The sequence below is a fragment of the Rattus rattus genome, chromosome 6 (genome assembly GCF_011064425.1).
Source record: "Rattus rattus isolate New Zealand chromosome 6, Rrattus_CSIRO_v1, whole genome shotgun sequence".
Taxonomy (NCBI): domain Eukaryota; kingdom Metazoa; phylum Chordata; class Mammalia; order Rodentia; family Muridae; genus Rattus; species Rattus rattus.
Genome location: NC_046159.1, coordinates 50,143,966 through 50,167,302, shown reverse-complemented (window position 1 = coordinate 50,167,302; position 23,337 = coordinate 50,143,966). Strand labels below are relative to the sequence as shown.

General features: G+C 40.7%; 1 protein-coding gene across 1 annotated transcript in view; it reads right to left on the bottom strand.

The window, feature by feature from the left end:
* Positions 1-2,281: 2,281 nt before the first annotated feature.
* The window catches only part of Tafa4 (TAFA chemokine like family member 4), a 156,029-nt gene continuing 134,973 nt past the window's right edge, over positions 2,282-23,337 (bottom strand). The window contains exons 3-5 of the mRNA XM_032907222.1: positions 18,600-18,755; positions 2,935-3,059; positions 2,282-2,383 (exon numbers count right to left, since the gene is read on the bottom strand). Of these exons, the coding sequence (XP_032763113.1) occupies positions 2,282-2,383; positions 2,935-3,059; positions 18,600-18,755 (383 nt within the window). The remainder of the gene's footprint in view (positions 2,384-2,934; positions 3,060-18,599; positions 18,756-23,337) is intronic.

Genomic DNA, 23,337 nt, shown 5'->3' with positions numbered 1-23,337 from the left:
CTGCAGCACAGAAATGAGGAGAATGTCAATCCTTTCTATTTCAGGCTGGTGACTAAGGATTCCCCCCACCCCACCCCCGACCTCCTGAGCCCCCACTCCTACTTTCGTCTTTCAAACAGAGCCCATTAAGTATCTCAAACTGACTCGCTAACTCTTTATGACTTTGCATTTTAAACGTGCTCCGGAGCTGGGGGACGGAACCCAGGGCCTTTGTGCTTGCTAGGCAAGCGCTCTACCACTGAGCTAAATCCCCAACCCATGAATTTGCATTTAAATAGGAAATAAAACCCTAGCCTAGGTGGTTTACTACCCAAGACCACATTCTATTTCCTGTTCTATGCTGCTGTGTACAGAGACCTTGAAGGAAAATGGAAAACTGTTTTGTTCTCGTAGCTATTACCTTTCAGGGAGGCCATCGCTATTTTACAGGATGGCTGCCCACGCCCCCTCAGTGATATAAGGTCAGTACCATTTCAAGCAATAGATACAATTTCTAGAATGGCAGGCTCAGCATGGGAGGTGGTCTGGGCTCCCCTAATGAACTTCTGTGTGTATATAAGCCATAACAGACATAAAATGTTTTATGCAGTTCAAGGCCCGCTGACTTGGATTAATAAAGGAAACGATGCTTTATGCCCTCCAGATTATTCCCAATTGGCATATCACTGGAAAAAGAAAAAAAGCAGCCCAAGTATTACGGTGGCTTGGGGAACCGTATTATGTTTCTACATCTTTCCGGGAGATAAATGAAATGTCACCACCATTGAGAATTTAGCTAGAGCAAACTCATATTCCCAGCACACAAAGGCAAAACACCCCTAAAGGTTTGCTTCCTGCTAATGCTCTCAGTAACTGCACATAAAGAGGGAGAGAGAGCCACTTTACCAAGTGAACTACTTACACGTGTTCTTTTTCCAGAATTCACTTGGCTTCCACTCAATCTTGCTTTACATTTATATCTAAAAATCAATACAAATTTAATCTTCTAAAATGTTATCTCTTAGTCTACAAGAAATACAATGAAAGTTTATTTTAATCACTGATAGATGGAAGATTATTTTTTTAACCTCATAGGAGACTTCAATATTTTTTATTTAGAATATACTTATGGGAACATCTAAAAGGAGTCAGAAGCAAGAAGCAGAATTTGCTTAGCATGTACAATGGCTTTAGGTGGTTGGAAGTTTATTGGTAGTGGCCCACTGGGAATGGTGGGGTGTGGGAGAGTTAACTCCACAGATTTTTCTCCTCTGGATGTAAAAAGAGAATTGTAAGTTGGTGTCTTTAGAGGATTGCCTCCAGAATCTCCCATGGATACCAAAATCTGAACACACTAAAAACTTACCTAGATTGTTAGACTACTTACATATAGTGTATGCAGATATTTTTACTTTAAATCATCTCTAGATTGCTCATAACAACTACAAGGCAAATGCACGAGAAATATTTTTTTATATGTGTAAGGCTTTTGTCTATATGTATGTCTGAGCACAGACTGCTCATACACTGCGCATGGGTGTCCTGCTCTGGAGGCCAGAAGAGGCACTGCATCCCGGGAATGGAGTTCTACCTGGTTGTAAGCCACCATGTGGGTACTGAGAACTGAAAACAGCAGCAAGTGAGCACTCTTCATGGCTTAAGCCATGTCGCCAGCCAGAAATGGTCTTAACGTTGTATTAATTAGGGAGTAGCGATAAGACAAAACAATACCTGAACACATTTGGTTGAGATCAATTGCCTGTGATTGGTGGAATCTGCACAACTCTTGTCAATACAGGGGTTATTGTTATCACAACATCACTAGCAAGGGCAAGCTATGCTTTAATGGGAAAAGAATTTGAATGGACATCACTCAAGTCCCTCTAACTCCAGTGTTGTTAAGAAACAGCTATGGAGACACGGCTGGATTTCAGCCTACAAACATAAGCAAACACAGACTAATCCCTGACTTCACAGATCCCACAAGAGACAGGGAGTAATGGGTAGGGAAATGGGTAGCAAAGGAATACAGCTATTATGTAAGATGTAAGCCTAGCAGACACTCAGAGACACCAATCACAGATGCAACAAAGGGTGGATTCCTGGAAGAATAATAGTTGGTAGAAAGGAAGGGAAGGAAGCGCATCATATAAAAGGAAGAGGCACCTCAAAAGCAGCATGACAGAACCCAACAGAAGGTCAGGGGGGTTGGAGCAGAAAGGAAAAGGGCTATCTTGTAGGGTTGTCTATGAAGGTCCAGTGTAGGGACTGAAGCTGCTCAAAGATGTTAGGATGACCGGCTTTAGAGGAATGACGTCTCACAAATACTGTTGCAGACATTGTATGGCGTCTCTACTGGAAAGAGGCCAATTGTCATCTGGATGTGACGTGGGTAGAATGAGAGCTGGCAAAGCAGTCATAGAAGAATTTGGTAGTAAAAATTTCTAAGATCTAAGTCATTGAGTAGACATGAGGAGACAATGAAGTTTGCTTTTTCACAGAACTGAATAGCTTGTGTTTTCTATCAGGCAAAAAGAAATTCAGAATGGGAACCACTAAGGAGAAGCTGAGAGAGACTTGAGTAAAAATCTCAACCAGCCCGTCTCCAATCTCTATGGCAGAGTAAATCATCTGGAGGTGGACTCTTGCTTTGAAACACTGCCCTGTCAGACTCTGAAACCTTTACTTTAAATTGGGCTCGTGAAGGAACAGAAGTGAATTTAGGGGCCCTGTCTAAAATCACCCACCAAATCACTGCCCTGACACACAGTAGCTCTAGCAAAGCACTTTCTTGAAAGACTAAAGCCACAGTTTTAGCACAGCCCTGACTGGTTTATCCACATAAAACAATGTTGTTCTCATGCTGGTGAGATCCAGTCACAGCAGGAAACCCCCAGCCTTAACAACTACCTTGACTGTGGTTGTGAATTACAGCTGCCTTTCCCACATACTTGCCTTTGTGGTTTTGACTTTATTGCCACTGCTACAGGACCAACCAGAGGAGTCCGGAAGCACTTTACAGTCCTCTCCTTCCAAGCAAGGATCCATGTGGCACCACCACTTCTCAATCACAATGGAAGCTGGAAAACAAAGGTTACAGTGTGTTTGAGACATGCCTTCTTCCTCCAGAAGCCGGTGGCCAAACTTAATACAGATTAGCAGACTGACACAAACTTGGCTGACTGGAATGATTGCATAAGTGTATAAGAATTCAGTTGGGTGGGGAGAGGAGGGAGATGACTCCACTGTTAAGAGTATTGGTTGCTCTTCCAGAGGCGCTGAGGGGTTCAATTCCCAGCAATCACATGGTGGCTCACAACAATTTATAATGGGGTCTGATGCCCTCTTCTGGCATGCAGATGTACATGCAGGTAGAACACTTATAATTAAAATAAATAAAAATAAATTTGCTGTTGTTGTTGTTGTTGTTGTTGTTGTTGTTGTTGTTAAAGAATCCAGTTGTCCCTCCACATCCTCTGGAAAATGCATTTTTGGAGTTGGCTACCGGATTTTAATAGAGTTGATAAGAACCAGTGCTTTACAGGGTAGGGTCCCTGCCCTGATTTGAGTCTCAACGTTTTATTTTCTTCGTTGTTTTAAAGACCTTGAGCTTGTCATCTAATTTCTCTTAACATCATTTTCTCCAAAAGAGGCAGAGATTAGAGAGAGAGAGAGAGAGAGAGAGAGAAGAGAGAGAGAGAGAGAGAGAGAGAGAGAGAGAGAGAGAGAGAGAGAAGGAAAGATGGAAAGGGAAGGGGACAAAGGAAGGAAGGAAGGAAAGAAGAGAGAGAGAGAGAGAGAGAGAGAGAGAGAGAAAGGAAGGAAGGAGAGAGAGAGAGAAGGAAGGAAGGAAGGGAGGAAGGAAAAAGAGAGAGAGAGAGAAAGAAAGAAAGAAAGAAAGAAAGAAAGAAAGAAAGAAAGAAAGAGAGAAAGAGAGAAAGAAAGAAAGAAACACACTTGCTCAGGAACACAAAGGGATAAAGTGGGTTCAAGAGAAGAAACTTTGGGCCAGACTTTTGTTCTAGAAAATGCTAGATACTGTGAAGGCCATCCTCTTTGGATGCAAGCTCCAGGGCAAAGCTGATGTTGCAATGTTAGTCTTATCTATAAGGAAAAGCATACCACACTAAAAAGTTAAACCTTCCTTCATATATGTTGATATCTCTGTAGGCCATCGAGTGAATGGAATGGTGGGGCACAATCCTGTCATGTATGAAAGGCAATTGAACGTGACAGGACCAGCCTTGCCTCACAGCCCACATGTGATTATTCTGGGATGTTTAGTTCACTTGTGATTCACTATACTCCACGTATAGTGAACACACAGAAGTCTGCTGATAAAACTGTGTAGTGTTCATGAAGCAAAAACACAGCACAGTAGATCTCTGGAACTGAACACAGACAGAGGTAAAGTTCCTCCATCATATGGGATGGTCCCACAGGCTCAGAGGGTAACTGGATTGCAGGGGTGAATTCAGCCTATGAGTTTGTACAGAACTGAGCTGGGGCTGGGGTAGTGGTGAGTCAAGAAAGACTGGCCCTGTTTTCTTGAAACAACAATAGTTGCATAGGAAATATCCCCAAGTAGGTGCTGCAGTTCTCCCCCTTTGGATAATAAATAATTGTGTCCCATGTTTTGTGAGCTGCAGAAATAGCTGGCCCATAGATTTCTTTTGTGTCTTAAAATGAGGACTTCAATAGATTGTAATAGTAAGAAAGGCACATGACAATTCTATGTGTGTACAATGTGTGATGACTTCCAGAATCAGTGAGTACAGCATGTCGACTTGATCCTCAGCACCACAGAAAAGAAGACAAATAAATTGGTGTCCTGGGATTATAGGTAGGAGGAGGGTTACCATACAAACGTATTTTCTGAGAGGCTATCCATGATGCCTGTACCACCAACTTTCCTGTCAACAATGCATGAGAGTCTCCACACTACATTTCACAACCCCTTGTAGTCTTGATAAATCATTCTAATAAGTAGGAATTATTACAGGAGGTAGAACACTACTTCTGATGCCTGTTTGATATCTGTCTTCTTGAGAAAGAGCTTATTCAAGACTTTTTGCTTATTTTAATGGATTTGGTTTAAATAAGTGGACCAGGTCACCAGAAGAAGAATGGTAATCTTGAATAAGCTCAAACCTGTGAATCATGAATTGAGAGAGAATGGTAGAAGTGAGAAAGTTCCCCACTCACTTGTCATTTAAACCATGAGACACCCCACTGAGAGGACTCATGACAATCAATCCCGAGGGAACAACACAGAGTCCTTCTTCTCCAGGCAAGCATCACACATCTCAAACTGAGCCAACATAAAACATCTACCCCTAAATCCCAACTACTACCTCAATGTTTATAAAGCACTACATGGGATAGTGCAACAAGATCGCTCTGAGAGTGTTTGCTTTACTTGAAATGGGAAGAGTTCTTTCCTCCTGACGCTCACTAGTGAGACCTGGCTCAAGAGGCCTCATGCCACAGTCATAGTCCATCACCTGCCTGTCACTGCTGTCGAGACACAGTTAAATGGCACTCCCATGACTCCCATGGACGCCTGACTTCCAGCACGAGAAACTCCGGCTGGTTCCTTTCTTTCCCAAGACCCACGAACCTATTTGTCCCGGGTTCCACAAAGACAACAGGATACTTCAAGTTCTCAAGCTCCTTTGTATTGTATCATCCGAACCCCTTACAGAAATCTCGTGTGTGGAGCTGGAGAGACATGGCTCAGCGAGTCAAAAGGATGCATTCATTTCAGAGACTGCTCTTCAGTTCTTCGCTACCCATGTACACCGTAACTCCACTGCAGTTAGACATTGATGCCTGTCTCTAGCCTCCACGTGGTACTTACACACATGAACACACATGTGCACACATGCTCAGGCACACAGGGAGAGAAAATAAGAGTGAGGAGAGGGAAAAGATTGGGGAATGGGTGCGTATCTTTGCCAAAAGTAAATGTGCTCACACAAGTTCTCACACTCTCTGGGCTGGCCTTTCCTCTTCACTTGCTAGCCTTTTATAGATCTTTTCGTATACGGCTACATATCTCTCAGTTTGATTTCCTGCTTTTGCTGCCTGTGCTTTGGGTGTCACGACTCAAAACTCCATTGCCAAGTTAGTGTGTCAAGTGTTTCTTTCCTGAATCTCAGTTCTCTGTTTAGAGTTCAGTGTCAGACAGTAGTGACACTCATGCACATTTTGATTTCTCCTCAGTGTGGTGGTAAGTGAGGTGTCCCTGCCTTTTCGCAGTTCAATTCTTTTCTCCAGCCAGTCCCACTCCTGAGGAGTTACGACATAGCTCTTCAGTGAATATCCCCACTCGGCCTTTGATTGCACACCAGTGAGCTGTTGCTGGGACTTTCTATCTTGCTCAGGCGCGCCTGTAGGTCGCAGGCTTTCAGCGCACCTGTATTGTTCTGTGATGACTGCAGGACTCTGGAAATGCCGTGGACCAGGAAGTGTCACATCGCTTAGCTTCTTCACTATAAACTGTACATTCATTTGAGTTCTCTTGTGACTTCACATAAAGCCTAGGATATCCATTTCTGTGAGAATGCCACTTGTTTTTGACAGGGATTCATGGTCAGTCTAGGACATTTGGCAGTCCTATTCACCTCGATGCTGTATAATTTCCTTGTGACATCAGATAGCTTTTAGTATGCTGATCTTTTGCCTCATATTAGTTAAATTTTCTTCCTAAAGCATTTGTCTTTCTGTTACACTGTCATTAATGGATCTTCAGTACCTTGTTATGACATGAAAAGGCAAAAATCCCTTTGTTTTCCAATTCATTTCCTGTCTGCCAACTTTACTGAATTCAACTTTTTTTTTTTTTCAGACTCCAAAGAAGTGAAGCAGACAGAATGCCACAAACACACCTTGTGAAGCTAGCGTTAGCCTCCTTCCAACGTCAGGTCGGAAGTCTACAAGAAAATAAAACTCCTGGCCAAAATATTTCATATGGCAAAATGATTGCAAAACCCCTTAGAAAACACTAGGAAACCCAATTCAACAGGATGTTGGGGGGAATCACACAGCTTGATCAGGTGGGAGTTGCCTCTCAAGTGCGAGGATGATTAAATATTAATCAGTGTGACCCACTACATTCTGAAAATAAATGATTTTTAAAATTATATGATGGTTTTGGTAGGTCTATGAAAGCCTTATGAAAAGATCCACGCCCCTTTAATGATAATAACTGTCAACAAATTAGGTAACGAAAGGAATGTATCACCACAGGAAGAGAGCCATAAATGCCAAGCTACAGCCTGTGTTGTAATTCAGAGTAAAAAGCTGGATGCCTCTTAAAAGAACAGGAGAAGGGTGTTCCACTTTCACTCCTTCTAATAGGTACAGCAAAGGGGCATAAAATAGCAAGAGAGGGCATCCAAGAACAGGGGGCAGTTAAACTGTCTCTACAGGTAAGATGGCATCATACAGAGAAAACAGGACAGATTCTCTCAATGTTAAAAGAAAGACCATCGATGTCAAGTAAAGAAAAATACAAAGTCCATGCTCCATTGATGCTGAGGGCAACTCTCCTATTGAGTGCCAGGCTCCTGCTAATTGCTCATCCTATGTTATCTCAAACCTGAGGTTGATATTTTTTTCTCCTGGCTTGAAAACTCTAAGGTCCAGAGACTAGGGTAGCATGCAGTCTAATATCAGAGGCCACATGATGACCCTTAAATATATACCTCTTCCCTTACACTAGAGGCGTCCACTAGAAACAAATCCTTGTATAAAAGCAGCAAAATGATAATACAAAATGGCATTAGAAACCCAACTGGGACACCAGCTATACACTGGGATGAGAACGGGGAAGCATTTCACAACTCACTGAATGGGTGATGTTTTTTCCTTTTCTTATGTAGCCACTGTTCCTGGGCTATCTGCTAATGGCCCCAGTCAACACCAATAGACTTGAGTCAAGTACATTTGTGATCTAGGTTAACCATTCCCTATTTAAGTCAGTATGTGCCGAGGCAGAGGATGCTATACTGCTGCATGAGTTATTTATTCTGTCAGAGAGGCAGCCGCTGAACTGTGCAGATGGACAAGGAAGCTTAAGAAAGTTATTTTTAGCTCCAAATATCACATATCGATTCAATTCTGCACTGCAGGTGGAACTTCTTTGTCATTTCAAAGCACTTTTACCCACTTTGTTCCTTCTGCTTGTCCCCTAAAACTGCTAAGACACAGCAAAAGGTGATGGAAATAGAAATAGAAACCAGTTTCCAAGTTGGTCAATTAAGGTTGAAGGTACCAGACTTAGAATGCATGAAGGACTCCCTACACGGATTATCCTCCAGAATGTACCACAATGTACTTATAATTTTAATTGTAGCAGTTTTAGGAGTCGATAACATGATGCATGTGTAATCAAATGTTACCATGCTTCCATCTCCTTACATATTTTAAAGGTTTTCATGGTCTGTACCAGGTCCTCTGTGTAAGCAGACACACAGGTATATACTCCACATCCACACACAGAGAGGTGTGTAGGCACTAGCGAGTATTTTTATGAACTCCCTGACAGCAAGAACAAATGGGTCATTAACTCTGTTCCTGTTCTTGGACTGTTCCTCCCTGTTGGGTTGCTTTTTATCCAACTTCAAAAATGACAGTCTTTTGCTTTATTTATTTACGAATTTGGTCATGTTTGGTAGTTATCTCTAAAAGCCTGCTTTTTTTCTAATGAGAGACAAAGGACTAGAGGGAAGGAAGGGGGAGAAACTCAGGAGTTGATGGAGAAGACGAAATTTAATCAGTATATAGTATATGAGAACGGAATATTTTCCCTAAAAGGAAAGATGAAGATAAAAGGTTTTTAACATAGACAGTAATTTCGATGAATGAGTACCAATTTAGTGATCAAAACCAAGGACCTTTCGTGTCTATGCCTTTATTATTACTTATATGAAGTCCTCTAGACTCTTGTACAGCAAAATGGTGCTTCAGATTAGGAAGAACAGGTTGGCAAGGATGTCCATCAGGTAAAAGTAATTTCCACATGAGCCACGCCGACTGAGTTCAATCTTTTGAACTCACGACAGAAGGAAAAAAGAATAGATTCTTTTAAAATTATCCTCTGGACAGGAATAATCAACTGTCACAAGAGAGGCTTTACACAGCAACTGATTTTTTTTTTTTTTTTCCCATGCTATACCCAAGAGTAGGATATGGATCAAAAAGAGAGATGTATCCCGCTATTTTTAGGAACTTAATACTGTTTTCTATAGAAACTGTGTTCATTCATATTCTACTGCATCACAAGTTTTGGTTATTTTTTTCTCCATATCTTTACCAGCATTACCTTTTTTAAATTTTTGAATAGCACGATTCTACTGGGGTGTAATAATATCTCCCTAAAGTTCTGGTTTGCATTTTAATAGCTAATGATGCTAAGCACTTTTTCATGTTTTGTTGGTCACTTTTATTCTTCACTGAGTATTATACACATTAAGTATTATTTCCATGTTTTAATTTCGCTGCTGCTTCCTAGGGGGCTTTTTTCAATTCTTCAGGTTCTGTAGGACCATCCTGTCAGGCATATACCCATCAAAGGTTCCTGACACCCTGTGTCGCGGTCTCCACTCTGTGGTAGTCCCTTTGCCACTCCAGCATGCATGCCACTATTTCCTGGTCTCGAGAATGCTACCCAGAAACCTCTGTCGGTGCCAAGTTCGTCAAGTGTACCTGTATGTTTCTTCTAGTGGTTTCTGAAATTTGGGTCTTATGGTAAAATCTTCGACCCATTAGAGTTGACCTTTTAAATATTTTACTTATATCGTGCACACAATGGAGTGTGCATACCATGTCATGTGGGTGGATTTCAGAGGCCAATTTTTGGACTTGTTCTCTTCCCCTTTATGTGGGTTCCAGGGATGGAACTTAGGTTGTTGGGACTGTGTGGAAAGCCTCTTCATACATAGAGACATTCCATCGGTTCTGTGGCATTTTCTTCTCTTTTCTTTTCCTTTTTCCTTTTTTTTTTGTTATTTTTTTAATGAAAATGTTACATTTGAATATTCTGCATGTATACATTCAGTACAGTCTTCTATTAATATCCTTTATAAAGATTTAGATAATAGTAAACGTAATACCAAGTTCTTATAATTTTTAAACCTGTTTTCGTTTGCTTAAAAAGTGAGATAAAATAGCAAGCTACTCCAGAATTTTAAATTCCTACATTTGCAAAAAAAAAAAAAAAATCCTGTTTATACCTAACAGAAGAACACAGTAAAGGGGCCCTGGTGACAGATTATCCCGATGGAGTTTCTCTGTGAAAGACCCAGCAGCAAATGTTCTAGAAAGAGAGCAAAGGGGACAGAACAAAAGCAAAAGTACCAGCTTTGAATGGCGTTCTGTGCTGAGACTTCTGCCTGTGAACCTCACAGCAGAGTGAGAACTGAAGGAGGTTGGACCCCCACAGGGAGACAAGCACTGAGAAAAAGAGCTTCTAGACAGCTGGGCCCAACTCTGAGCTGAAGCAAAGACCCAGAAGTTAGATTCTATTAAAATAACTGTCAATGGCATCTGCCTTTCCTGGGCCATTTCTCCCACAGGGCGTGCCTTGTGGGAGGTATGTCTAACCCCTCCTGCTACTGAACATCACCATCCACTCTAATGAGAAGATGCCTTGTTGCTTCTATTTTTTTAAAATAAAATTCTTTTTAAAGCCTTATGCCTTCCTGGTTTTAGGAAGCACACATAATACCTCATTGTCAAGTTGTAATTAATTTCCAGTTTACACAGAAAGGAAAATATCAAGACAGTGGTGCCCCCTGGTATTTTACTTTGGTAGTTAATTACATTGTATAATGTTTCTAGGTCTGAATTTCAGCTGATCAGCTGTTTTTACTCTGGTTTAAAGATTGGCTGACTTCTCCAGACTTATTCTCATTTGTAGACTCAGTTTATTTGTACTTGCAGAGTTAAAACAAACAGAAAAAGCCTTGTCTTTGAGAATAATGTATTTTTTATTCTTTAAAATTTCTTTAAGAATTTTATATCAAATATTTAATCCTGTTCCTCTACCTCATTGCCCAGATCCTCTCACCCATCCTGACACATTCAACTTCAAGTGTCTCTTTCCTTTTAAAAAAAATCATTTCAAGTGGTGTTGTGGACTACTCCAGGGTGTGGTAATATATATCAGAGTGTGGTTAAATATATCAGGAGTCAAATCATTGAAGAAACTGATCTCTCTCTCTCTCTCTCTCTCTCTCTCTCTCTCTCTCTCTCTCTGTCTCTGTCTCTCTCTCTCTCTCTCTCTCTCTCTCTCTCTCTCTCTCTCTCTCTCTCTCTCTCTCCTCTCCTCTCCCTGCGCTCTCCTCCTCCCCTCCCTCCCTCCCTAGTAAGCAAATTGTGCCACCTCCTCAGGTGGGATCAAACTCTATACCCCACCTCCATTCCTCCATGTTGGGATTTTTATCTGGCTTGAGTTTGTGTAACTCTTCTTTATTGCTCTGTAGTGGACATGCAACTGTGTCTAAGCACTGTTTCCTTGAATTTATCTACCATTTCTGGCTCCCTACCTTTGTGTCTACCTCTTCCACAGATCCCACAGCCTTGGAGGACTGTATTATAGACATCAATTGAGAACTGAGTACTGGAAGTGTACCCAAAGTCTCTATTAACCTCATGGACCGGTTGTCAGTCTCTGTGCACCCCATCTGCTATGAGGAGCAGCTTCTCTGTGGGACTCATTGATGCACAGATCTCTGGGTATATTAATAAGACATTATCACTACGTTCATTTAGCAGAATAGCAGCAATGGGGTTTCCCCTAGGTTCCACGATTTTTTATAATACAGGTTCTTGGCCTCCTTGACAGTGTCATGGTACAGATTCCCCACCTCATGGAGCAGGTTTAAATCCAGTCAAAAGTGCTCGAATGCTCCATGGCATTCCTGCCATTGCTGCACCCTGAGCACATCTTGTCAAACATATTATCATCAGGGCTTGTGAGGTTCATGCCTGGTGAAATGCTGATGACTTTCTCATTGGGCAGTGTGCATAGCACCTTCCAGCACTGTATTACAATAAGCAGTGGGAATGGGCTTCTAGTTGAGTACCAGCCAGATTTCTCCATGTGCTCGTACAAAGAGTCTTCAACAATATGGTCTTGCTGTCAAGTTCTGCTGGGTAACCGATGGCATTGACAATAGCCTGTAATGTTTGCTGGACCATCTTGGCTCTCTGTTTTTTCTTTAAGTCTATTTTTAATCTTAAAGGAAGTATGGATGAGGAGATTTTTAAAACCTCTTCCCTAAATATACATCCTTGGCTGAGATTTTAACATGTTGAAATCTGTGCTTCTGACTGCTGTTTCACCACACTCTGTGTCCTTTGCAAATCATGCTATCGATTCCATGTTTTGATGACCCACCTAACATTTGTGAGCAGGAAAGAGCTAAACTACCTTGAAATGTATTTGTTTTCCTAGCTTACAGCACTGTTATTTCTACAAATTCTGAAGTCTTAACGAGCTGCTATATGCAAACCCAATCATGGTCCTTGTTTTTTTTTTAATGATCTGATTTTTCCCCTTGTACCCAGCAGATTTACAAATACATGCATGAATATTGAAGACTTTCAAGTCAGGGTTTCTCAACCTTGGCACTACCATTACCATTTTGAGGGTAGGTAATACTTTCTTTTGCAATCTACCTATGCACTGTCAAAACTGTTTGGCAACTGCTTTATGTAATAGATACTTATTATAGACAGTTTCCCAAGTCTGTTATGTCTCCATGAGGCTACAAAATCCATATTTTTCAGCCATAGATGCTTAAAATGTGTGAACAAAACTCAAATTAAAAATGGGGAGACTGTACTAATTTATTGGATCTATTCAAAGCTTTTGGTTAGTGGAAAGAACCCTAATCCACAATAAAGATATATCAACCCTATACATGTCTTCCTTCCCCTACTGAATAATGCTGCACTTCTCCAACTTGTTTTACTCCCACTTGCTCTCACTCACAAACCCAGAGCTCACTATATATACCTGTGCTGAGGAGACCTGCCAAATGAAGGGACCACACTTTTTTCAGGGATCCCCAGGACCTCTAAGGAACTTGACTCATAGCAATCCTCATCTTTTCTACTGGCACTCAATCTGTGCTTCCTCTATGCTCCAAAAAAATGAACTCCCAGAAGCAGTGAAATCCCATCCCGATTCCAGAGCTCTGTGTTCTTCCAGGCTTTGGGCATCCATGTTTGCCCATCCACTCACATACCCTTTGCGTTCTTTCCCCTCCTCCGCCTTTTCATCTTCTACCAATCAGTTCAGACACCCTGCTTTTCATGGGGGCCACCCTACATTCTCTGTTCTGCCACAGAATCCTGCATTTGTGAGCGTTTATCTTTCTCTCTTTCCTTGTGTACTATGAACTCCTTAGAAATGGAGTCCACCATTACACTATCCCCAGCATATAGAGTAAGGTCAGTCAGTATCAAGGTGCCCAGTTAAAGCTTGATGAATTATCCAAAGAGATTCCAAGGCACATCTGGCAACCTCAAGGTGCTTGTGTGAAGTAAACTTCGTACCACTATCCTGACTATTTGTGACAGAAACTCAGTGGCGAGGAGAATAAACCTGACTGAAACACCAAGCCCAGTGAGGACACATTATAGAAAAGAGAGCCTGTCTCATCACACAGTTCCCCAGAGCCATGGGAACTGTTGGAATTAAATAATATCTCTCTCTATAGTTCAACCAGTCTCTGCAACAAAGACAGAAAGATAGAAAAAAATTGAAGGCTTATCAAAAGATTTAAAACACCTTTAAAAATAACATCTTGTTTCCCAAGCTTTTGTCTTATTAATCCTGTTTTAAATCCGATATTTACAAAGCATTCATTTTACCAAAATAAATTAAGCTTTTCTTGTAGTACATTTATCTTGCTTTTATCATAAAAGCCAGTCAACATTATCCCTATAGGAAAACAGTGGTATGATAAATGTCAAGAATATTGTTCCCCATCACAAGATGGAAACTGTGTGCCAGTATAGATCTTAAATAAAAAAGCTCTTACCACAGAACAACACCTGTTTCAGGCCACAAAGACCATGGCTCAAAAATAACTCCTCTTCCTTCTTCTACAACCCCACAGTGTATTGAAAATAAATTTAAATCATCCAGAGCTAATTGTAATTTAAAAACTGGGGCGATTGGGTAAAAATATCTAAGTTTTGTATTTAACTAATGAAGGCTAAGCTTTTACAGAGAAGCATTGAAAGCACCAGATAAGTATCTGTGGTGTGGATTAACAATAATGCAAAAGGATATTCCAATTTCTGTGTCAACATTAATTAGTGCCCGGCTCCAACATCTCCGTGCCTTTGTTTTAATTTAAATGTAAATTTGAGTGAATTTTATATTTTATATCCTCTCTACTCTTATTTACAAATAAGATAAGAAGGACACAGCAACAGAGAATGGGTCTTCCACATGCAAAAGTGATACTGATAATTATTATGGGATAAAAGATTAAGCAGGTAAAAGCTAAAAAGCCCTATGGAAACATTCAGATGGTCAGGTGGATAGGAAACAGATGCTCATCCTAAGTAAAGCTTAAAGCCTCTATGCTCCCTCAGTGACTTTGATCCAATAGATATTCATTGAATGTGGCCATTTACCTCAGAATGTGCAGAGACAGAGCAAGAGGAAACTATCAGTCTTCTTTCAGGATACTGCTTGGTAGTCGCTAGCAAAATTGTTACATTGAAGTTGCATATTACATATATGCAACAGCGTACTATCTAATGAAGTTTTGTCGAGACATGCCATCTCAAACATCCCCACCATGTGTAAGTCATCTCTCTCTGCAGAGAGAGCTATTTGTATCAACACAGGAAACTTTGCTCCACAGAACATGTCGTGGGGCTGTAGCTGCCAAATGAAGTGAATAGCTACCATCACTCATTGGTCCTAAAATGCTTGAAAGATCAGTCATGTAGCTGGCCTGTGAGTGTGTTGGATTTCCCAGGGACAGGACCAAAATGCTCACAAATGAAGGGATAGCTAAGTTACAGCCAATCCTTTCAATGGAATTCTGTGGGTACAGAAAAATCCAAGTTAATCAACACAGATACCAATGATCCAATACTGTTGGGAGAATCTAGGTGAATCTAAAAACTTAAACAAAACATTCACTGACACTGCAATCTAGACCAAAGACTACATCCTATCTCCAAAATTTATGCACCAAAAATACACTAACTAAATATTATAGTTACTCAAGGGTGAAAGCCAAAGAAGGAGGTTGGGTATTTATATACTGTCTATATGGAGGTGGGGAGATATCTAGGGTATTCATACACTTTCTTTGTGGGTGAGACTTGAATTTCATCTGTTTTCTTTACCAAGATGATGGTGACAACAAGGAATCATCATCATGTCAGAAATAGTTTCAAGGTGTAATAAAGGCTGAATCCTGCAAACATTACATATAAAACTTCTTATCCAAAAGATGCTAGGCTAGACAGGATGTAAAATAGTCCATATTATGATTCATAGCTTCCTTTAGAAGAAGTTTCAAACCCACAGAGACAAAAGGTAGCTGTTATCTTCAACAATTGAACTTAGGATGAGTCAGTTCTGTCAAGCTAAAACTGGTTTGTGGCCAACCTATGCTGGAAAGTGAAAAATACTGTTTTGCAAACCATCAGGAGGTATGCACACAGCGCTGGGTTTCATAGATGGTATGGAGAAAAATATAGGATATGCAAAGTACAGAAGCATTTAGTAAGTCAGCCTTGTGTCCTGGGGACGAAGGCAATGATCCTGGAAAGGAGATGAGTGGAAATCAATACGTTCTAGGTTGGCTAAGGCAGAAGAAACTGAGTCACACTAAGATCTTAGAAGCTTTCTTGAGCAAAAAACAGAATCGGAATCTCCTCTTAAATGTGGTTTTAGCATGGGAGTCGCAGGTCCACTCTGTTTTACAGAAGACCTTTTCTGGGTGTGGGGTGGAAATAGAAGATGAAGAATCAGGAACCCGGTAAAAATAGACATTGGTCCCTAGAGTGTGGAATTAGCAAGTGTAGGTTCGGAAAAAGTAGAACCCTGTGAGAGACAGAAAGGAGAGAGAACACAAAGGACTTGGAATACTGCAGGGAAAATATAAATAAATACTCCCTATGCTCCTGGCTGAGAACAGAGGAACTTGCTGAGTTTATAAGTTTTAACATGTTTGTTAATGCTTTGAAAATATCTTATAATGTATTTTGATTATATTCATCAACAGTCCACACTGTGTGTTACTGTCAGTTAATCCTCAACCTTCTAACTTCCTATCCACTTGTTTGCTGTTTCCCAAAGCTCACTGAATCCTGCCTTATTTACCCATACACTCTCAGCATGAGACCATCCACTGGGCATGGTGGACCAACCACTGTGCCACTCCTTTTGGCTTTCTCCTCCCCAAGGGCCATCAACTGTTAAAGCTAGAGCTTAAGCTCTCCTAAGGCTAGAGTTAAAACCCTAAGAGCTCCCTTCCTGAGTCCATGCTAGAATGTTGCCTGGCTTGATCCCTGTCAGGCAGCCATAGTTGCTCTAGTTTGAGGTAAGGTCTGTATCACATCAGGAGCATGCTTTGGCTCCCTTTCTCTGACCTCTGACTCTCACATCCTTTTCACTCTCTCTTTTCACAATGGTCCCTGAGGCCTTGGGGCAGGGTGGGAGTCAAGGTGAAACACAGGTTGGTGGAGCACTCCTCTGGCGGATGCCAAAACCAAAGTGCAGTGACTGACTCTCTGAGTTAAGTACCAGTCTACTCTGAAGAGTGTCTGATTGTTTTTTGTTGTTTTTTCAAATGTTAAGATTCTTCTCTCCTTTTTTGGGTCTACAAATCCTTTGTCAAAAATCTACAAATGCTAAAAGAACAAAAGCTTTAGAAGACAGGAGTATTAGCTTCTTGATGTAATATGAGTTTCTTTACCTTGCCGCATGCCATACTGTGAAGATTCATCCTGCACTACAGAAATTGTACAACCTATGATACTCAGGATTCACATGGAGTGGGTCTGTTAGGTAATAGACAAAGTATGTACCATCTTACCCTTTTAATCTGAATTTAATACAATCGGACCCATGGTTTCTAGTAAGGAATTGTAGAGAGGAAAGTTTCCCTTTGCACTTTCCCCCTCGAAAGGTGGCTGGTGGACTCAACATACAACAGTGACCACCCATGCATGAATGGAGAGGGACATCTCTGTGTTTTGGGGGTGAGGAATGGAGTCAGTTATTATGCTGACTGTGAAATAAAATGTGACATTAAGAATCTGATTGCTAGTGTCTTCACTGTTGACCTTTTAACATGTATCTAAAGAGTGCCTCAGCTTGAGATGGTCAGACTCATGGAGCTTCCAGATAACTGTAGAGGGAGCACCATATATATCGCTCTTATATATAGCTCTTCCTCCGGGGAATGAAATGTATTTCCAACAACAAACCTGCTGCAAGAGTCTTGGGACTCAGAATCAATCCCAGGTCTCCCCAACAACCCACAATGGTCATTCCTCATACATACCTGCTCTCTCACACACAAGCTATCAGCACAGTACTCTATGGGACTTGAAGACAACCAGGGAATAATACATTGATCCCAAACTATTGTCAGGACAGTTACTCCAAAGGTGATTAATAACTGTTTCTTAACACAGTAAGTAGGGGCTGGAAAAGTGGCTCACTGGTTAAAACTACTTGAGGATCTTGTAGGGAAAGCTCAAGTTCAGTTCCCAGCACCCACATGAAATTCTGTGAGGGGGTCTAGCACCCTCTTCTGGCCTCTACTGGTACCACCCCATGCACATAGTGCACATACAAACATGCAGGCAAAACACTCATGCAACTACATTTTTTAAAACATAAAAACTTAATGAGTAACGAAAAAATATTAGTGACAAGGAATGTTGCTGTATACCACTAAACAGGAAATAAAATAAATAACCGCTGCCAGTTCTAAGTATCCTTCTCCATATACATTGACCAAACATCCTTGGACTTAAATGATCACAGATAGAACACACGTGTATTGATAATTACAGAATTTCTGTCTCCATAACATATAAGGCAATCACTGCTTACATAGCATTTCCTATGCTGTAGTATTTCAGGAATTATAAGAGAGATGACTTCAAGTATTCAAGAAAATGCATACAGGTGGCCAACACAATCCATCATTCTTAAATAAGACTTTTCAACCTCCATGGATATTTGGGTATTCATAGAGAATCCCAGAACTGATCCCTTAAGAATAGTAGGGAACTTATATATGCAAATGGAATAAGAGAGAGACTCTAAAGAAAGAAGTGCTTAGTCTGCATGGCATTTGGAAATAGATGAGCAAAGAGGCTTTAAAGCACACACACACACACACAAACACATGCATGTACACACACACACACATACACACACACATAAACACATGCACACAAATCTCCTTGAGATTATTAAAGACCTGCCTTATTCATCAGGAGATTTTGAAACATATTTATGTTAAGTTTTGGACCGATACCTCAAAGCACCCTAGATTTCTACACACTGATTTTTAGCCCTTTCATAGTGCTAGCGAGATTGACTGGAAAGGTCTTACCTTCAACACAAGAAGGCTGTGCCCGAGTTGTGCCAGCCACCTGACCTGGGAAGCAGGAACACTTGACCGTCTGAGAGCGCTCCTCTATGCGGTTCTTATTGCAGCAACGGTGCACAGCGACCACCTCACACGTACCTTGCTTGATCACATGGTGACCTTGGAGTTAAAGAGAGATCACACAGACCAGGTGCTGTTAGAGTGGAGCAGAATTACCAAGAACTTAGTGACACTGTGGCTATATTTGTTCCCAATTGACATGCTGTTCTCACCCAATGGGTTGTATGCCTATGTATCTTGATAATGTTTCCATTTGATGATATTTCAAAAGCAATATAAATCAGTAGGAAAAGCAATGGATCCTCCAGAATCTCAGCTCTAGAATTCTTGTGTTATTTCATGTTCATGACATGGCCTCAAAAATGTTGCTGAAATTAATATTGATGATTGTTGGATTTTAGAGAAGCAAATCCTAGCTTATTCAGATAAAGACAATTGAATCCCATGAGCCCATAAACACTTAAAGAGTGAAAGCATTCCTAGGGTTAAGGACTGCTACTGTCTCGCAGATGGAGGCAACAACATGTGCATGAACTAGACATGTCCATTGTATCAAACATGAATTCAACCAAAACCTGAGAGAGTCTGAAGCCAATTTTTCACTACAGGCTACATAAAGGACTGCAGCCCTGTTGATATGTGTGTGTGTGTGTGTGTGTGTGTGTGTGTGTGTGTGTGTGTGTGTGTGTGTGTGTGTGTGTGTGTGTGTGTGTGTATAATTTTGCCACCAAATCCCAGATGCCAGAAAAGCAAGAGGCTCCCAGGACCCAACAGGGGTGAGATTAGCCTGTTGATGTCTTGACTGTTGATGTCTTAGTCATGAGACCCTTGGGAGATAATCAGCCAGACCCAGACTTCACATCTTCTGGGATGAGATACTTATTTGATGGCAATGTGTTAGAGCAGGTATTGGAAACTAACTATTCATCCAGATTTACCAGTGTACACTTGACCACATTTGAGTCATCGTTCATGACTTGTCTCACTGATACTCATTTACTCCTCAAGACATTAGTGCATATTTTCTAAAAATGGACATCCCTGTGTAATTAGTCAGATTGCCTTCTGATTAACAGTCATGCAATATCTATACGTGCAATCAGTCCCAGCAAAGTCCCTTATATCCCCTGCCCAGATTCTACTAAGGAAGCATGCCTCCCATTTGATTGCTACATTCCGCTAGCTCCCTGTAATCAGAACCTATTCTTCAAACAATCTTCCTTGACCTTAACATAGTTAAAAGAACACATGGCAATCACTTTAAAGTTTTCTCCCTTTGGTTTTTTGTTGTTGTTGCTGCTGGTGGTGGTGATGTTTTGTTTTTGTTTTTGTTTTTGTTTTGTGTGTGTGTGATTCTTCCTCTTGATAAGATTCAGGTCATTCAGTTTTAGCCAAGAACCCTGATGGCACTTCATATTCTCCTACAAGAAGACTACACATGATGCCCTGTTATCCCATTCTTGCAATGCTATCTTTAATCACCTGTTATCTCTGAGGCTTCTTTATTGTGAAATTCAATTTTCTCTAATAATTTAATACACGTTTTGAGAAGAGAAATATTGAAACTACATCAGCTTATTTGTCAACCTCCAATCCTCTCATTTTAGAACCCACCAATGATTTATACCTGAATCGATCATTAATTTGATGGTTATAAGGCTAACTATCAAATTGCCCTGGATCTGCACAGAAGGACACCCTTCACACTTGACTACTGTATTGTTTTCTCACCAATTTCTATTCTCTTAAACGATTTCCTAAGCTTAAGGTTCACAAGTGCATTCTAGGCAAACCATTCTTCCCAGCTCTCTTCATTTCTCTAGCCTTGATGACTTTTAAAAGTGATGACACCTGTGTCATCATGACACTGAGAATTGGGTGTAGGCCTGCAAGATTTAAGAAGTGAATGACCCAAGTATGTGTTTCTTCTTAAATCTCACAGGCCTACGCCCAGTTCTCAGTGTCATGACGATGCAGGCGTCATCAAAAAAAGAAGTGGTTAGACTTATAAACCATGGTCTGTATATGTAGGCTTAGTCATTACTCCACCTGAGTGACCTGGATTCTGTTAGTGACACATGTACATATACATGGCTGGAGTCTATGCAGAAATCAAGTTCTAGTCCAGTGTCACAAGTTCATGCTACTCCCTCCTAAACTTGTCTCTCCATTACTAACAATAATGACAAACCTGACTCCCACAGTCATAGACACCAGAATAGAATGCATACCAGACTTGTTTTCATCACCAATAGTGTGCAGCAGATGGTTATATGAGTGCCAGGGCATGTCAAAGGTAAGGAAGCTTGCATCCCTGATGATCACATCCCTCACTTGGGGATAACTGTGGTATAAGCAAATACATTCTATTGCCAAGATCTATGTAGATGAGCCTGAAAAGCAAAGCTGTTCTAGTCACCTCTACCCCAGAAGGAGCTGGTCTGTGTGACTGCGATACACCATACAGAACTAAAGATTGTCATTCATTTTTTCTGATGAAATGGATGTAACTGAACTTGGAGCTATTACAGCCTTATCACCAAAAGCAACAACATTCAAGTTTAGGGATTTGACACAGATATTGGGCAAGGGCATCAGCATTCCAACCAAGAAAAAAAAACAAAAACAGTACGCCTTACTATAGAGTATTAAATGATCCTAGAGAGTCCATAATGAAGGCAACTCTATGCTTCATTTAGAAACTGAAAGAAATATGCTTTAATAACTTCTTAGAAAAGTTAACGAGTAATTTCAACCTTTAGTAATAACATGGTCTGCTTGGTGCTCTGTTGCCATTTGGATAACTACATAAAAACACAAATGCATTATCTTCTAGTCAAACTTAAGAGTTGTTCTAGCCTCCCGGAATGATCATTTTCCTGACTTAAGCTTACATTTACTTTTATACAAACCAATCTATTGTGTTTCCTTGGCTTTTAATACTTACTATATTATCTTCTATCCTAAAAAAGAAAATAGCACAGCAAATAATATCCCTACAATAATAATTGACACTGTTTAAAATCCTAAGGAGTACCCATATCATACTATGTCTGAGAATTTAATGACATCTCATATTTGATTAAATATGGCAGGCACTGTTATAAATATTTTATAAATATCCTGTGTGATCTAATAAAAATGCAGTGAGATAGGAACTGTTCTTAGTCCAGTTATATTTCTTAACAAACTATATAAAAATTGTTTCACCCAAGGTCACATAAAGACATGACTTGCATTTGAATCTCACCTCTTCACAGTCTGTATAGAATGGAAGAAAATCATGCCCCTGCCTCAACCATTCTCACAGTACATGCCAGCATCCGACCAAAACTTATTTTCCTACTCTGTGGTAGTGTTTGTATGACTCCAGACACACATGGGTTCTGGAAATGTGTGTCATGGTGACACTGGACCTTAATCTCTGGTTAAATTTGTTTCATTCCTCTCCAGTCTCCCAGTACAGGAGATAAACACTCCTGAGCAAGTGTCAGCATGCACTGTACCCAGAATTTACTAATTGACACTGTTTGCCCACTTCATTTGCAGAGAAGTAGGACTGAACGGATGTACACAAGGGGAAAGAGGCATACTCCCTACAGTTGATCACTGTGGCACTCGGCCCGAAGCAGTGCTTCAGTTCCAGACCAAGGTCAGGGAAAGATACCCAGGTACAAAGGCAAATTAGTAAGAACTTTTTTTTAAAAAGATTGGCCCTTTTTATTCTCTTTGTGCCTTCAGTGAGGTGGCTGAGGCCTGAACACACTGCAAAAGACGAATGAGTTAAACTACACACTCAAATGCTATCTTCATCCACAAGCATGTTCACCAAGTCCTCTGGAATAATGTTGGACCAAGTGACTCAGCACCCCTTGGGGAAGTCAAGTCACCACAGAAAACTCACCGCCATGAATGTTGCATGATATACAGTGTTGTTAGATGGAGGGAAACAAACTCGTGGTTTTCATAGGAAACTTACCTTTTAAAGGCACAGGACCAATGCCTGATAAGGAACCCCAACAGCAAGGCTGTATCAAGCAAGCTCACTCCCAACACAGAGAAGTTTCCCCCCTTCAATAGGAGAGAAATATTCTCATGGATGAGGCCCATCTGAAAACTTCAATGTTAAGAATGTAACGATAAGTGACCAACTACATATGCAACTTCTCAGGTGATTTAAGGGTTTGAGCATTGTGTTGGGGGAGAGAAGACCAAGTAAACCAAAAGTAGGGATATTTCCTGAAGGGACACTAGGCAAAAATAAAATAAAGCAAAACCCCCCTTTATCCTGCCTTTGGAACTTTATCAGTTGCTAGGCTGTTTCCCTTTATGCTTTGCCTGTATGGGCAGAGTATGGGTAAATAAAAACATACTTATCTCTTTTCATTCTACCCAAACCTATGTAAAGTGTACAATGAGCTTCCAAACTACAAAGTGGGTGGCTCTGATGCTCGCTGAGACATGTTATTGAAGTGGGGAAACTTGAAACTGTTAAGTAATTCTTTTCCACACCTCTGAAGTCACATTCAAGGCTTGCGTATTTTCCTTTCCAAAGAGAAGACGTAAGATATTGGCAGAACTGTAAATGCAAGAAGCTTCCCTCGCACACCAGGATAGTTAATGTGCACAGCACTATTAAAGGGGTTATGATAATCCTTGCAATAAAAATTGATTGCTTCAG